The 15,723-nt window shown below is 48.0% G+C and overlaps 1 protein-coding gene across 1 annotated transcript; it reads right to left on the bottom strand.

Moving 5' to 3' along the window:
* Window positions 1-2,402: 2,402 nt before the first annotated feature.
* Window positions 2,403-3,913, bottom strand: LOC135904365 (chitinase-3-like protein 2). The gene has a single exon (XM_065435050.2). The coding sequence runs from the start codon at window positions 3,826-3,828 to the stop codon at window positions 2,425-2,427; it is 1,404 nt and encodes a 467-aa protein (XP_065291122.2). The 5' UTR covers window positions 3,829-3,913; the 3' UTR covers window positions 2,403-2,424.
* Between the last annotated feature and the right edge of the window lie 11,810 nt (window positions 3,914-15,723).

Raw genomic sequence — 15,723 nt, 5'->3', positions numbered from 1 at the left:
TCCAAATTATTCCGGAGTCCCCCATGTGCTAGGGCGTGCCTCTTAATCAAATCGTGGCTTTGGCACGTAAACCCCATAATGTAATTTTAACGATGTATGATGCTTCTCGAGGAAACAATGTTGATAACAGGTGTGTGCACAGAGTACGACTCATATCTAAATATACTTAAGGCTTCGTACCCCTTGTGTCACAGTGGCACATCCATACATCGGCAAAGAATGGGCACATATGCAGTGGCACGTACCCACAAGAGAAGTTTTAGGAAAGTGAAAATTGCCATCCAAGAAATCGGTGTGGGTTTCATATGTAGCTTCATAGGCCCACTGTCAGGCGGATAACAATTTTCCCCCTCCCATTTGAAGTATAGGCAAACATTGTATATGGAAGCCTGATTCAGAACGTGATGGACAGTGACCAGCTGTCATGCTGTGGACTCTGCCGGCTGGGGTGGCATGACGGCCGCCATCGACACGACGACGACGACTTGAGGACGATGTCGCGTGTGAGGAGGGTGCTGTCGCACGAACGGACAGTATCTGCGCCGAAGGTGGCAGTTCGCCGCAAGACAACATCCGTGCGAGTGCTTCTCCCGCTGCGATGAGCTTCACACACTTCATCCACCAAAGTCATTCATTCAAGGCCTACCACCGCCCCTTGCTGGCATCCCTCGCCGACACATCCGCAAACAACACCGAGGCTTAAACATGGCCAGTACAACTTTAAGCAAGCAAGAAACCTTAGATATATGGCAATGGAACTGCAGAGGCTACCGTAAGAAGCAGGGCCTCCTCCAACAATACATTCACACACAACAAACACCGCCTGACATCATATCGCTTCAAGAGACAGGCACGACACCAACACTCGCAGGATACACGTGTTACGAGGCTCAAGAGAAAGGAAGAACAGCAGCCCTAGTCAGCAAGTCACTCATCGCCATAAGCCACGACAGGATAGCCGACACCGACGTAGAGCACGTGATTGTAGAAATTATACCAAAGAAGAAAAGAAAGAGGGGCAGTATATTTATTGTAAATGTATACAGTCCCCCGAAACAGAGGAAGGCAAAATTCTACGAGCTTTTCCATGGCGCACGCAAACTAGCGAAAGACAGCACGCTAATCATCCTAGGAGACTTTAACGCCATAGACAAAAGCTGGGGATACAAAACAGCAAACCCGGGACGCCGGGACACACGGGAGTGGCAGGAAACCAAGAGGCGGACAGGATAGCTCGAGGGTACACTTATTACCGAGCATCCAACGTAGGCGACCTCGAGGAGACCGAACCTGTACCCCAAGACTATTCGGCGATACTAAATTACTACAAGGGCTGCAGAAAGCGGTATCCACCACCGCACAACTCCCTTGGCAGAGGGGACTCTGTCGCGTGGAGGCAGCTACAAACGGGCTCGTACCCGAACCTAAACGTACTAAGCAAAATTTATCCCACACAATACAATGACGAATGCCCCTGGTGCCACGAAACACCCACGCTGTATCACATAACGTGGGCATGCCAGAAGATAGACGTGGTACCCCTTATACCAAACCCGAGTGCGGAGCAATGGGAGGAAGTGCTCTCCAGCGATCGCCAGGTCGACCAAGAAGGTCTGATTCGGCGAGCACAACTGGCAGCAGCATCCAGCGGAGCCCTGGACTAAGGGCAACCGACCGTTGTGCTAGAAGATGGACGATTCCATCTGAAGACCGCAGAAGACCAGCGAATCTAGAGCTGATAAAGTTTTTCACTCACTCACTCACACTCCCTAACAATTAGGTATAGTTCCTGTGCATATACTGATATATCGAAACGCTTATAATCGGTGGAAAACCACGAACACAATCAGAGAACCACATACGCGGGGTCAAGGACGCGCGCTGGTTCTCTGTTGAATTTCTCTTATATCGCGGAGCTCGCTCGTGCTCGAGGCTTCACAGAGGAGACTTGACAACAGGTCAACGTCCGGCGGACATTGTTCTAAGTGACAAACAAGGAGTAGCTGTTTAAATGACGATAGCCGCTTATGAAATCATAAACGCGGTACTCGTGCTGAAGAAGTGTGGCTGTCGGTTTCATTTGCTGCGGCAGCCGTCAAAAGCTCGAAAAGGGGTTCGCTGTTTCTGTCCGTCCGTTCCATATCATTGCTCGCGCAGCATACAATCTAAGTTCAGGCAAAATTGAGTTGTATAGCACATAACACCTGTATATATAGAGGTGTTATATATAGGGAAATCAGCCCCAAGCTAAAGCTTCCTCTTAAAACGTGTGCATTAAAAGCTCAGCAACAACCTTGAGCAGTGTAAATACTCTTCAATGTGACTCGCTAATTTCTGTACTGCGAACCCTGCCCAAGCTGTATTCAAAGCTACGCGGTCACTTATCTACGACACTGAAAGCAGACAAGACACTGATGCACACTTTTATTGCACTCGCTTCTCAGCCATCCCGAGAGTATTGTTGAAAGTGTGAGCCGCTTCAGAGTCCGTTACGTTGAAGCTTGATATGATGGCCGTTGAGTTGTCGTCGATGGGCGTGCCTTCAACCTCAGTGAAGATGGCCCTCACAAGCGGATTGGTGAGCCCGCAGCGGCCTAAGTAGTCGTCGTTGCCGACATCCCAAATGATGACACCCCCGAGAAACATCTTGTCTACGAGCGAGGCCATCTTGCGCACACTTATCTCGTCCTCGTATCCCATCCAGACGTTGTTGCGCCATGCGTGCGGCTTCTCACTCTCTTGGTCGTAAGACAGGGCCCATTCGGTTTTTCGCACCAACTGGCAGGCCTCCCTGTATGAAATCACGCGAACGGCGTGTGTGTCAATCCACCTGGGAACCTCGTTTTTCTCGGGGAGCTTGGACATGGTGCACACGTAGCCCGACAGGGAGATGGCGAGGAGCACCCTGTTTCGGGGTAGGCCGCTCGAGACGACGTTCTCGACGAAGTCTTCGACGCTTCTGCCTTTGCGAGCTCGCTGATGGTGGAGTGGCACGAGAATGCGGTCGGTCGCGTTGGCCGGGTGGTGTAGACCCTGTGTCACGACTCCGACGTAATCGAGGAAGCGGGATAGCCTCCCGGGCCTGGTCCCGGACTTGAAAATGCCAGTGTGCGAGGACGCGGTGACGACGAAGAGGAGTCCGTGCTTGTGCATGACCTGCTTGAGGTGCGACAGGAAGATGGCCATGTGTCGTTTATACTCGTTCTCAATGGGGAACACGCGGTTCAGCACGATCCCGTGGAAGCGGTTCTGCAGAACCCACCGAACCATCTCCACAAGGAAAGTCATGTACGCGGTCGCATTGGGCGTTTCGTGGAAAGACAGCCGGCTGCCACCGCCATTATCGTCGCCTATTGCGATCAGGTACTTGAGGTGGGGGAAGCTCGTGTTGACTTGATCTCGAAGCTCGATGAGCCGCGAGTGCACCAGTCCAAAGGCCATGATGGCGTCCGGAGTCTCATTGCTACCGCTGAAGAATCCCCGTAGAGGGAGCACCAGATGCGAGCAGTAGTTGCCAGGCAGGTCCGCAGGCCTGTAGCGGACCTCGTGTTCGTAAAATCTGGCCACGTTCACGTGGCACAGTATCGGCACAGGTTTACGACCCTGCGATCGGACCTTTACTGGAAAGACGGCGACAGCGCGCCCATCCGCCTTGCGAACGTCGTACGTGATGACGCAGACGAACACGCCGACCAGCAGCAGCGTGAACCCGACGCATGCGGCGCCGGAGTACGTGATGCAGGTCTTGATGAACGGGTCTCGGCGCGGCGACGCCAGCGACCGCGACTGATGGAGCAGCCACTCCTCGTCTTCCAGCAGCCGCGACATGTTTGAGGCCCGAGACCCGCCTACGCCGCGCTCGAGTCCGGCGCAGCTAGCTTCGACCTTGTCGTCTTTCGCAGCCCTGCGTGTCGCCTTTACTTGCTGTGGTTTCGAAGCACCGCTTGTAGGCTTATTTTTTATTCCCGTGCCAACTCGAAATCACTTTAGCGGTACATCATTCACAGCCGCCTGTTCAAGAGAGTGGAGAGAGAGAGGGAAAAAAGTGCAGATCCCACGCACTGTAGAAATCTATCATCTGCGAAGCATTCTGCAGGTACCTAGTTATAGGATTGTTTGGGATTCCGCAAAGCGTTACCAGGTTGACCAACGTGTTTGTGTAAATTTAGTAGTTATGTGTGTGGGTCGCGCGCGCGTGTGACGACAGCAGCAAGACGACGACCTCGTTGATGACGGCAGTGACGCGAGCCTACGACATAATGATTGTTGGGTTCTACGTGGTAGTGGGCATTACTCAACTACGGGGCAGAAACCTGGAGGCTTACGAAAAGGGTTCTACTTAAATTGAGGACGACGCAACGAGCTATGGAAAGAAGTATGATGGGTGTAACGTTAAGGGATAAGAAAAGAGCAGATTGGACGAGGAAACAAACGCGAGTTAATGACATCTTAGTTGAAATCAAGAAAAAGAAATGGGCATGGGCAGGACATGTAATGAGGAGGGAAGATAACCGATGGTCATTAAGGGTTACGGACTGGATTCCAAGGGAAGGGAAGCGTAGCAAGAGGCGACAGAAAGTTACGTGGGCGGATGAGATTAAGAAGTTTGCAGGGACGACATGGATACAATTAGTACATGACCGCGGTTGTTGGAGAAGTATGGGAGAGGCTTTTGCCCTGCAGTGGGCGTAACCAGGCTGCTGCTGCTGCTGATGATGATGATGATGACGACGACGACGACGACGTGGTAGTGGACGAAGGTGGAAGCGAGAGAAACACGGATTGTGACGTCATCAGAAACTAAGTTTTATACAATCTTACGCACCTATGTCTACGTCATGTGTGGTAGGTTAAAATGAATATGGCATTTCTACTCCAGCGAAGAAATCTTAAAACGTGATTAACATAGGCTGTCATGAAGTTGGCACAATTTCGCAGTTTCTACGTAGCGTAAATTACTACGAGGAAAATACTGGGAAGAGTAGGCCTGTCTCGGTGATCGTGCAATCCAACACGGTGCCTCAAAGGGCGAGCTAATCAGTTACATTAAATTATGAGGTTTTACTTGCCAAAACCACGATCTGGTTACGGGGCGCGCCGTAGTGGGGTACTCCGGGTTAATTTTGACCGCCTGGGTTTCTTTAACGTCCACCTACGTCTAATCACAGGGGTGTTTTTGCATTTCACCTCATTGAAGCGCGGCCGCCGTGGCCGGGATGATGGCCGTCGGAGAAAGAAGACGAGAAAGTGGCACGTGCCGGCCGCGCCTATTGTTTTAAGAGAGCTGGCTGCCTTTTTAACTAAAGAAGTATATGTGCGATGGTGGCCTAAGGCATGCAATATATTTTTGGCGGTGTCGAATAGCCGGGATAATTTCTGAAACAATTTTCTCCCGGCATTCACCTCCTATTGGCTCTCCGAAGGTTAGGTAATGTTAGGTTAGGTTAGGTTATGGCACACCTGAAGGCTCTCGGGCACGCCTCCAAGCAGTTTTACCCGGCAGTTTGTCGTGTGACTTCTGAGCGCCAGTAGGAGGTGAGTGCTGGGAGAAATTCGTTTTAGACGTTCTTCCGACTGGCGGGAAAATAGACGCTGCCAATTTTTTTACTTCTAAGCTTGTTTATGTTCTGCAGGTCTTGCACTTCTCTCATCCATATTCAGGCATTTGATAGAATCTTTGCACGGTTTATTTGGCGTTGAACATGGGAAGCCACGAGAAAGAGCAATCTTTTTCCTTTCACAGGTCCTGCACATTATTTGCTTGTGCGACAATTGGTCATGCGATATACTTCCGTCATCCATTCCTTCTTGCGGTCACGTCTTGCTTCCCACTGCAAAAAAGGGGTAAGGCGTGCAGACAGGGACACAAGAGAAGTGGATAATGGGAACACCGACTATCAACTGAAGGAAGTACTGAGGCAAAAAAAAAAAGGGGGAAAGAAGACACAAAACTCATTTGCGCATGCTCTAGAATGGTAGCACCACGTGTCAATCGGGTACACGTGCCGGTCTACGTTACGTGAGAGATAACTTCTCTCCCACTTCCCTGTCCACTTCTCTTCTCTTGTGTCCGTGTATGCATGCCTTACCCCTTTTTTGCATTATGAATCCTCACCCACTAGCTTAGCTTTCTGTCCTTCTTGCTTCCCACCTCCCTTTTAATTTTGCTACAAGCGTTGATTAAGGATTACTTTGATTAAGGATTAAGTTATTAGGACTATATTCATTACGGAGGAGCCGCATGATCGACAGGCACGCCGAGCCACCTCGCTCGATAAGGCTTGTTTTTCGACAAGAGGCTGCTCAAGTGCGTACCATAGTCAAAACCTTCGATCCCGTTCCTGAGTGGCTTTCGCAACTGGACGCTTGTGTCTGTATGCCCGGTTTTTTTACTTTCATTGGACTGCGTAGCATGCGAGCTCTTGTTTTTCTTGTGTATGTGGTATAAATGCAATGTAATTTATGCTCGCTCGTCATTAGTGGAATTTCATTGCAATACAGACAAAAATTCAGCGGGGTTTTTGCGGTAAATGTGAGAGATATGTGGCAGTATTACGTCGCACATCCTTGAGGTCCCGGATCCATGATTTAAACTGCATTTACAACATTGCAAAGCGTTATTCAGGAGCTCGCTCAACAGTAGTTCACGCAGGTCCTACCTCATCGAGAAACGAAGTGCAACTGACGGTGGTCCGGAGCAGACCATCGTCACTCGTTTTATATATATTACGCGAAAAGAAAGAAAGAATAAATTTATCATATCAAAAGAAGCCAACAAACATTGACATCAAGGACAACACATAGGGAAATTACTTGTACTTACTAATAAACGAGAGGGAAAGGGGTTAACCGAGGGGCCCGATTTTTATTAGTCATTTCATAAGAAGCCAACAAACACTGACACCAAAGAAAACATACGAGAAATGACTTGTGCTTAATAACTGAAATAAATAAACGATAAATTATTGGAAATGAAAGTGGATGAAAAAAAACAACTTGCCGCAGGTGGAGACCGAACCCACACACAAGTGATTTCCCCTATGTTGTCCTTGGTGTCAGTATCTGTTGGCTTCTTATAATATGACTAATAAAAATCGGGCCCCTTGGCTAACCCCTTTCCTTCTCGTTTATTACATAACGACGGTCTCTAATCCAGCAACACTGATGCCTTCAGGTAGCATGTGCGGGTTTATTGACCGGTTGCCTTCACCCAAAAGATCACGTACTCGTGACGCCTGCGGCAGAAAGGTTGTTCCACATCCGCCACCAAGGTCTGCGAGTGTGGGAGCTGGCTAGCACTCCCAGGGTTCTACTAGGACACAAATACCCAAGAAAGTGAGTGGCGAAACGGCGCCGCGGTAGCTCAATTGGTAGAGCATCGCACGCGAAATGCGAAGGTTGTGCGTTCGGTCCCCACCTACGGCAAGTTGTTTTTTCATCCACTTTCATTTCCATTAATTTATCGTTTCTTTATTTCATTTATAAAGCACCAGTAATTTCCCCTATGTTGTACTTGGTGTCAGTGTTTGTTGGCTTCCTATGATTGCACTTACTAAGTGAATTAAAGAAATTATAAATTAATGGAAATTAACGTGGATGAAATAACAACTTGCCGCAGGTGGGGAACGGGAGTGTTGTTTCCTGGCGCTCGTCAGTAGAAGGATGCTCATCAGGGAGGGTTTGGCACCTGTTGATCAGCAGTAGTAGAAATCAGGCGTGGCGGACCGGACACCTGGAGCTCTGTGACAGGGGCCCGGCCGAGTAGCATAGACGTTGCTTACTCAGGAATAGGGCAGGGCTCGGTTAGCGTTGGTTGCTCAGAAATATGGACGACCGAGGTTGGCACCGTTTTCACAAGAATCCAGACAACCAAGATGAGTCAAACCTTGCTTCTTGCCAGGAAACCGTGGTGATGGAATTGGCAAGTCCTCCACAGAAGCGCACAGTCGGTGCTATTGGGAGTTTGACACGGACTCTTCTTAGCTTAGCTTCTTTTCACGCTCTTCTATTTCTTTGATTTCTACCGCTTTGATGCTTCCAACCGAGCATTTTCTCATGAATTGATGCTAATTGTTCACCGGGCACTTCGTCAGTCCGACGCGACTGCAGATTTCCAACGGTGGCCGTCCCGATGACTGCAGATGGCGCACGCTGCCTGGATGGTCCGTGGCTGGCCGAGAGTGGTGCGTCTCCCGGGAGCTCCTCAGCGGGCGGGCTTATGGAAGCTTAACCGGCGGCTCGGGGCTGAATCGCAGCCCGCGATCAACTTCCTTTTATAGACGCGCGCCGCATCTGTCTGTTACTAGCGCCAAATCAGGCGTTCACATACGCATAGAGTTCCTTGTACAAACTCACTCCTTCTCCCGTTCCGGTCTCGTCTTCCTATTGGCTAGGAGCAATCGTCTGTTCTGGGAGGTTCTCAATTTTTCTTTCACCCCGTCGACGTCGAGCGCGAGAATGAAGGGGAGAGGGCGACTCCTAGCGCGGGCGAAGTTGCGCGCCCTCCTTCGCCTCTGAGTCATCCTTTTCTACTTCTTTCTGGAAAGTTAGGCGGCCAGTCTGACCTACTTTTTCCGTGGAGCGCGCGCGAGGGTGCGCAGCCACTAGGCAGGAATGGGCCCTGGAGACAGGCCCTTTGTGTCCAGCTCTCCAACTTCGCCCTTCACTCTTCAACAACACTAGCCCAAACAGTGAACATTCCATGCCCCAGGGCACGCAGACAAAAGCACCGTGTGACGTGTTCTTTCCTTTCCTGCCTAGACTCTGCCATCAGACTCATCATCTTCTGCTATCGGACTCATCCTCCCCCACCCAAATTACCATCACGGTAAAGAAAAGTGAATGGGAGGCACTGTTGGGCACTGCAGCACATCCTTTCTATGAGAAGGGCAGCGGCGGAACTATTTGAGAGGTGGAGGGTGGCGTACTGGTGACAAGGGGCAAGGGAGATTAAGGTCCTCATCCCACATTACATGTTTGAGGTGTTTCCTCTTGCCCCTCCTCTCCAGACAGCACTGGACAGGCGGACTGACAGGAAACCATGAAAACTCTTCCAAGCAAATGCACCTCGCTTCGTAAGAAAGAGGGCCCCACCGGGGTGGCAGGGGATTCCTGTTTTTGCAGCTCGACAAGCTCTCCCCAAATGATCAGGCTAAACGCATGCTGTTACATTAGGCGGGGGACCCTATCTGATCGGTCTGATTTTCTCGCTTCATACATGTCACTCGAAGTTCAGTTGCCCATGGTTCCATATACTAAGCAGGTTAGAATAAGTGGGCCCCCTTCTCCTCCTGTCCAAGGTAAGGCCCTGGGCTGCAGCCCTCTTAGCCCTCACCCCCCCCCCCCCTTAATCCAGCGCCGACAGCACAACTGGTAAGGCCATCGTACGCGTGATGCGAAGACGTGGGTTCGTGCCCCACCTGCTGGCAGTTGTTTTTATGCGAAGCATACTAGCCGCACAACCACGCTCTTTCCTTGCTTCGCCGCGCGCGGCCGTGTAGCTACCATATGACGTCATAACAGCTGCAAAGCGGACGTTTAAGCTTCGCCTTCGAGTGGGAACGCGACAGCGTTCCCGTCGACCCGCCAAGGGGTGTAAGACAATGGGCTACGGCGCAGCGACTACGCGCCCCGCATCGGACGCGGTGAGCGTCGAGCAGCGCAGCGTTCGGCGCGACAACGAAATGTGCGCCTGAGCAAGCGACGCACGCCTGAGCCTTAGAAACAGCTCGTTTCTAAGGCAACACCGCGTTCACTAGAGGCGCTTTTGTACCGCTTTGAAGCATCGAACTCGTTCTTTTATGCGAAGCATACTAGCCGCACAACCACGCTCTTCCTTGCTGCACCGCACGCGGCCGCGTAGCTACCATATGACGTCATAACAGCTGCAAAAGCGGAGGCTCAACTCGTGCGCTCGCTTGCGGCCGCGTAGCTACATAGCCGAGTCTCAGCTCGTGCGCTCGCCTGCATGAGTTGTTTCTTCGTCTAGCCGAACCAAATATAGCCAAGCAACAGCAGTTCACCAGGCTAAACAGCGGATCAACAACTAAAATAAAGGCTAGTATGCTTCGCATCCTGGGCTTAACCTTGGCTAAGCCACAGCCATTTTATGCGAAGCATACTAGCCGCACAACGACGCTCTTCCTTGCTGCGCCGCGCGCGGCCGCGTGGCTACCATATGACGTCATAATAGCTGCAAAAGCGGAGGCTCAACTCGTGCGCTCGCTTGCGGCCGCGTAGCTACATAGCCGGGTCTCAGCTCGTGCGCTCGCCTGCATCAGTTGTTTCTTCGTCTAGCCGAATCAAATATAGCCAAGCAATAGCAGTTCACCAGGCTAAACAGTGGTTCAACAACTAAAATAAAGGCTAGTATGCTTCGCATCCTGGGCTTAACCTTAGCTAAGCCACAGCCACTATTTCATCCACTACTCATTTGCAGTAATTCATCATTTCTTTAATTCAATTAATAAGTACACGTAACTTCCCCTATGCTGTCCTTGGTGGGTCTGTTTGTTGGCGTGTTATGATATGATAGTTGACTAATAAAAATAAGGCCCTCGGTTTACTTTCTTCTCGTTCATTGTTGTGTTTTGCGATAATATGAAAGTGAGCTGTACTTGCATTTACTGGTAGAGAATCTTTTTCATTTAGTTTTAAAAATATCTTCACTCTAACTTGCCAAATTTCAATGTTCGAATGCTGTCGAGTTTCAGGAAAGGGAGTTATGTGTTGTGCTGCTTGTCAGCAATGGAAACGGTCTTTCCTTTTTCAAATTTGCCATATCCAGTCTCAATAAGACATCAAAACTATGGCGATGAGGCTGTTTGTCATTGTTGGTGCTGACGAAAGAGTGCCTAGTTCCTTTTCTTTTTTTGCAATATACCACAAAATTTTTGGCTAGTTTTTATACCAATAATGTATAGCTGTCAACTCAGTAATTATGCTATGGAGCCTCAATTCCTGGTTAAATAATAGTTGATACATTACCTTTTGGTGAGACAGCTCAACGCATGCACAGAGTGTAGTGTGACTTCGGGCCTGAAACAGGAGTCTATTCATGTCACCATAACTTGATGTGGCGGTCTCATGGTACCAGACACAACTGTTGCATACACACACACTATGACCATGCTGCAAAAAACAAGATCATTTAACACTCGGTACGATAACAGGGGAGAGTCCTGCTGCATTCAAGAAGCTCGCAATCGGACGGGTCAATTTGACGGCTTTTAGTGAAAAGTTCGTTATATCACCGTCAACTACTGCATTGAGCCAACTGTCTCAGGCTTGAGTTGTTTGTGACATTGCATGAGTGCCAACTATGGCTTTGGTTATGTAACAGTCTCCTGCTTCACGTCTAAAATAGCGCTGTACTTGGAGCACATTTTAATCTAGCTCCATAAAATGTGATGTAATAATTATTTGTGGTGCTCAAGGAATACACTGCACTTGCAAGCATGTGGGCCTTGCCAGAAACGAGGCGGCTCATGCCAGTGCCCGAGGATTTACAGTCCGGGCTCAGGCATCAGATGTGTCAGACCTCGCCACGGAGGAGGCGCCGTTTACAGCGCGGGATCGACTTATTACTTACCACGACATCTGTACACACTACCGATTAGACTGCTTAACCTTTCCGCCACTCATGGGCAAATCCCCGCGTAGGTGTGAAGTTCTGTGGCGACAGCTGCAGACGCGCACCTTTCCGTCCCCTTACCTCCTCCACCGCATTCATCCCGCCATTTACCTTTCTCCCTCTTGTAAATTCTGTGTCTCTCCCAGAGCAGACTTAAACCACATCATGTGGGGGTGCCCTAAGCACCCCTTCCACCTTTCCTCAAGCAATTAATATCTAGTGAGGAGCAGTGGGAGGCTGCCTTGCGCAGCTCCAGGCCCGATCTTCAGGAGGCCATCCTGGAGTGGGCTGAGAGGATAAAGGAGGCCTACTTCAAGTAGTTCCTCCCCCCACCCTCTATTCCATTGCCCCCTTCCCTTTAAAGAGGGATAAATAAAGTTTTTCATCATCATCATCATCAACACACACACACACATAATCTGGACAAAGAAAAATGAAGAGGCCCACCTCATTTCAGAAGCCTAACTAATCAATAAATGTGGGGACAGGTGCGTCAGTCAGGCATCACTCACGCCACATATCAATATGTATTTAGATGTATCTAACTGTTACAATATCCCACTATCTTGTGTTATTGCTTTTCTGCCTTGTTTTGCTTTTGGCTGAGGGTATGAATGGTGCACAAGTGTATGCATGCATTTTTCTATTTATATTATTTTTTGTAAGCAATAAACTTTTAGTCGCGAGTCAGAGCTTGTGTTACATCTCTATTCTTTGTCTGTGTTTGTTTTGTTTGTGCTGAAAGTAATAATGCAAGGAATCAAGGCTCCATATGTCATAATTGAGGGGTTGGCAACTACCTAATAAAGCACGAAAGTGGGACACAAAATTGTGTTAGTACTCCGTTAATGAATTTCTCTCTGTGCGTGTGCGTTCCATCCTAATACTAGTTTGTTCTTTCTCTACATTGTGTGCTTTCTTTGAAAATCAAGTGTACTACAATTAGCGATGTTCTTGAAAAGCTAATTATTGGTCCCTGTACCTGTTTTATGAACATTGTAATTACTATTTTAACTGAGACAATTTTATTTCTTGTAGCATTGATAATTAAGATTTCTAAGTTCTCTTAAAGAAGTTGCCTTTATACTAATGACTCACTGTATTAGCCATATTCATGGCAACCATACCGAACTGCATTTGTATTTACGAAATATACTGCTTTTACCGCTCCCTTAAACGTATATGATACATTATGGAAGCCTGTGTCAGTGTAAAGACAGGAAACTGCCTTTCTGCATGCTGTTTTGTCATGTTAATAAGCACTCCCTACACGCTTACACTCAGGTCTGCTGCCACAAGTACTTCATGCAACCATTTAGACTGCAGTTTACCTGAGGCGATAGTCGTATTTATTGGCTGTACTCGGTCACGGAAATGGCACATGTGGCTTTTGCATGTGGATCCATGCATCTTTATAGCAGTGCAAGTCTACTGGCACATAAGATGCACATTCAGTGCAATCTACTCACAGCCTGTGAAAGAAGAAGAGAAATAGAATCGTACATTTGTTGCAATATTTAAGAAAGACATGCTTATCAAGTGCATTGCTACAGCCGGCATGCATGGTATAGTTGCTAATACTGATCCACTTGTCACAATACAATGACATTTTCCTGGCATGAAGATTGAATGCTGAGAATGGCTGAACAAAATGAGTGGACTGCAATGTGCACTCGCATGTGCTTAAGCTGAACTGCAACACCTGTTTAAGCTGTATCTTAAATTCTTAAAAATAAAGGGGCCTAATGAAAAATTGCTTTTCTGCCACACATGCATAATGGCGGACATACAAACCCTCCAATAATGTTTCATTACCAAATTTGGTACACACTAAAGTTTGAGTGCTGACGCCATTTGATTACTAGAAATACTTATACTAGCGCGAGCTTAGACAAACACTGTTGTCTTGCAGTTTAGATAGAAGGAGGGTGCGGGAGAACAATATATAGAGCACAAATACATTTCTTTGTCAACGTTGGGATAACTATTTTGGCACTGGTGCTATGTAGTGACAAAACGATTGTTTCACGGTATTCATTATTTCTTTAAAAGATTATAAACTTGGTGGCGTGAAATCACGGGCTTGACAACAACTCATCTGGTTGGGAATGAATTTATCACAAGAAAGACACTGACCACAGTCAAAGTGAAAATCTTATTGTGGTCATTGCCTTTCTTGTGCTATTGTACTGACATGTGAAGTGAAATAAGAATTCGACCTTCCAACATCGTAAACATATGGTAATTAGAGCTAACTACAGCACCTGCGAAGCTGAAACAAGCCTGAACCTTGAATGTCTACACTGCAGCTACAGCAGTGCTTCCCAAGGTGGCTACTAGCTGTAAGTGGAGGGAGCATTAGCTGAGCTACCAGCTTGCTAGAGTACAGCCTACAAAAGACTGCTATTAGCCATGGCTTTAGCTAGCTAACGCTGGAAGGTAGACGTCTGCACCATAAATGTGTTGGGTATGTGCTACTTTTCAGTGACTGCCTTTCATGCCCACGCTTTAGCATGCACTGGATGAATGCGCTGCTCTTCAGTGAACCTCTCGCCATCTTGGGTCACTGAGAATGTGCCATTAAGTGTGTGGCAATTGAGGAAACAATTCGCAGTGTTCGCAGGCACCGGCGCACCACGCTTCTCTTGTAGGCCACGGGCGAACTGCCTGGCACTGCCACTACATGGCGCAGCATGTAAAGAAATAAACAAAAGAACCCTGTTGCCATATGACACGTTCCTCAGTGTTCACACACGTGCCATGCATTTCGAAGGCCAGGCACGGGCATCGCGGCAGTTTTGCTAGATGGCGCCGAGTGTTATTAGGGAAGCTGTGAAGATTCCTAATAACTCTCTGAAGCCCAGCGGTCGATTTAGGAACCTCTGGCCTCGTTGAAGCCCTTGGGTTCAGTGAGAGCAAGGGGAAAGTAAACACGTCTGCAATAGAGATTAATAAGAGGCGATTGGAAGATTGGTGGAAGAAAAGTAGGCAAACGACAAACAACGGAGGCATACAAAAACAATGTTCCCAATAGGGGCTCAGAGTTCTGTGATGAGAATTCTCCCCATTCCTGGTTTTTCTTTCCTTTTTTTTAACACACATACGACATTAGGCAGTATAATGGCAAGAGCTTGGTGTTGCAACCCACCACGCCATACCAAAGGAGATGCTCAAAGAATCCATCCAAGAGCAAGAGAGGAGTCCTGCTGCAGCTGCATGCCTCGTACCTAACTAGTATCGATGACAGCAATACGTTGTGTCGCTATGTTGATTCAATGCCAAAACATTACTCTTGACAGTCGTCGCGAGTCCTTTATTCTGCCTCGAAAGAGCAGAACACAAACACTTTTGCTTTCTACCCTACTCAGTACATGGCCAAGCAGCGAGGCTGGAATTCAAACTCGTGACATCTTCCTTACCATAGCCACCACTGTGGGTGATATTAATGCAAGTTTATAGACTGTGTCACTGAATGTTCATATTCCACTGTGAGTACAAGGACAGAGCCAATAGACTGAGGTGTGTTGTTGCAAAGGATCTGTTTAGAAGCTGCAGCCCCACAAAGCCGAGTGTACTTCTTTGGAACAATAGCACAATGCAGTGTGCTGTGTACAAACTAGGTAAACTCTGCAATTCTCATGCAGCATACTTGAAACTTAATAAACAAATTTCTGCTTAGCTCCATTTTCATTTTACAAGCCAACTTAAATGCACGCATCATAGTCTGAAACATGAACTCCTGCTTTCATACCAGGAATGACAGCACACATGGTGTTTGGCAATGTCTTTATTTACAAACTGCCGTAAAGGTTTTGTTTCGTATTTATACATTACACTGCGCGCATACATGTATATGTACTATATACATATACGCAGTTTCCTTGCAGGAGCCTTCATTATGAAAACGCTTTGTTCAAGAAAAAAAAAAGAGCAAAGCACATTTCCTGACAAAGCACGCTCAGGTGTGCAAGCAAGGAGCATACGCTCTTCATCCACACAGATCTCAATTAGTATCAGCACTTGCCTGTATGTATATATTTATATATATATATATATACCTGCCTTTTTTCTCATCGAAAGAGAGTATGAGT

This window comes from Dermacentor albipictus, chromosome 1, assembly GCF_038994185.2.
Source record: "Dermacentor albipictus isolate Rhodes 1998 colony chromosome 1, USDA_Dalb.pri_finalv2, whole genome shotgun sequence".
NCBI classification, from domain to species: domain Eukaryota; kingdom Metazoa; phylum Arthropoda; class Arachnida; order Ixodida; family Ixodidae; genus Dermacentor; species Dermacentor albipictus.
Note: the sequence above shows the minus strand (reverse complement) of the source record. Positions and strands in the feature narration are given on the sequence as shown.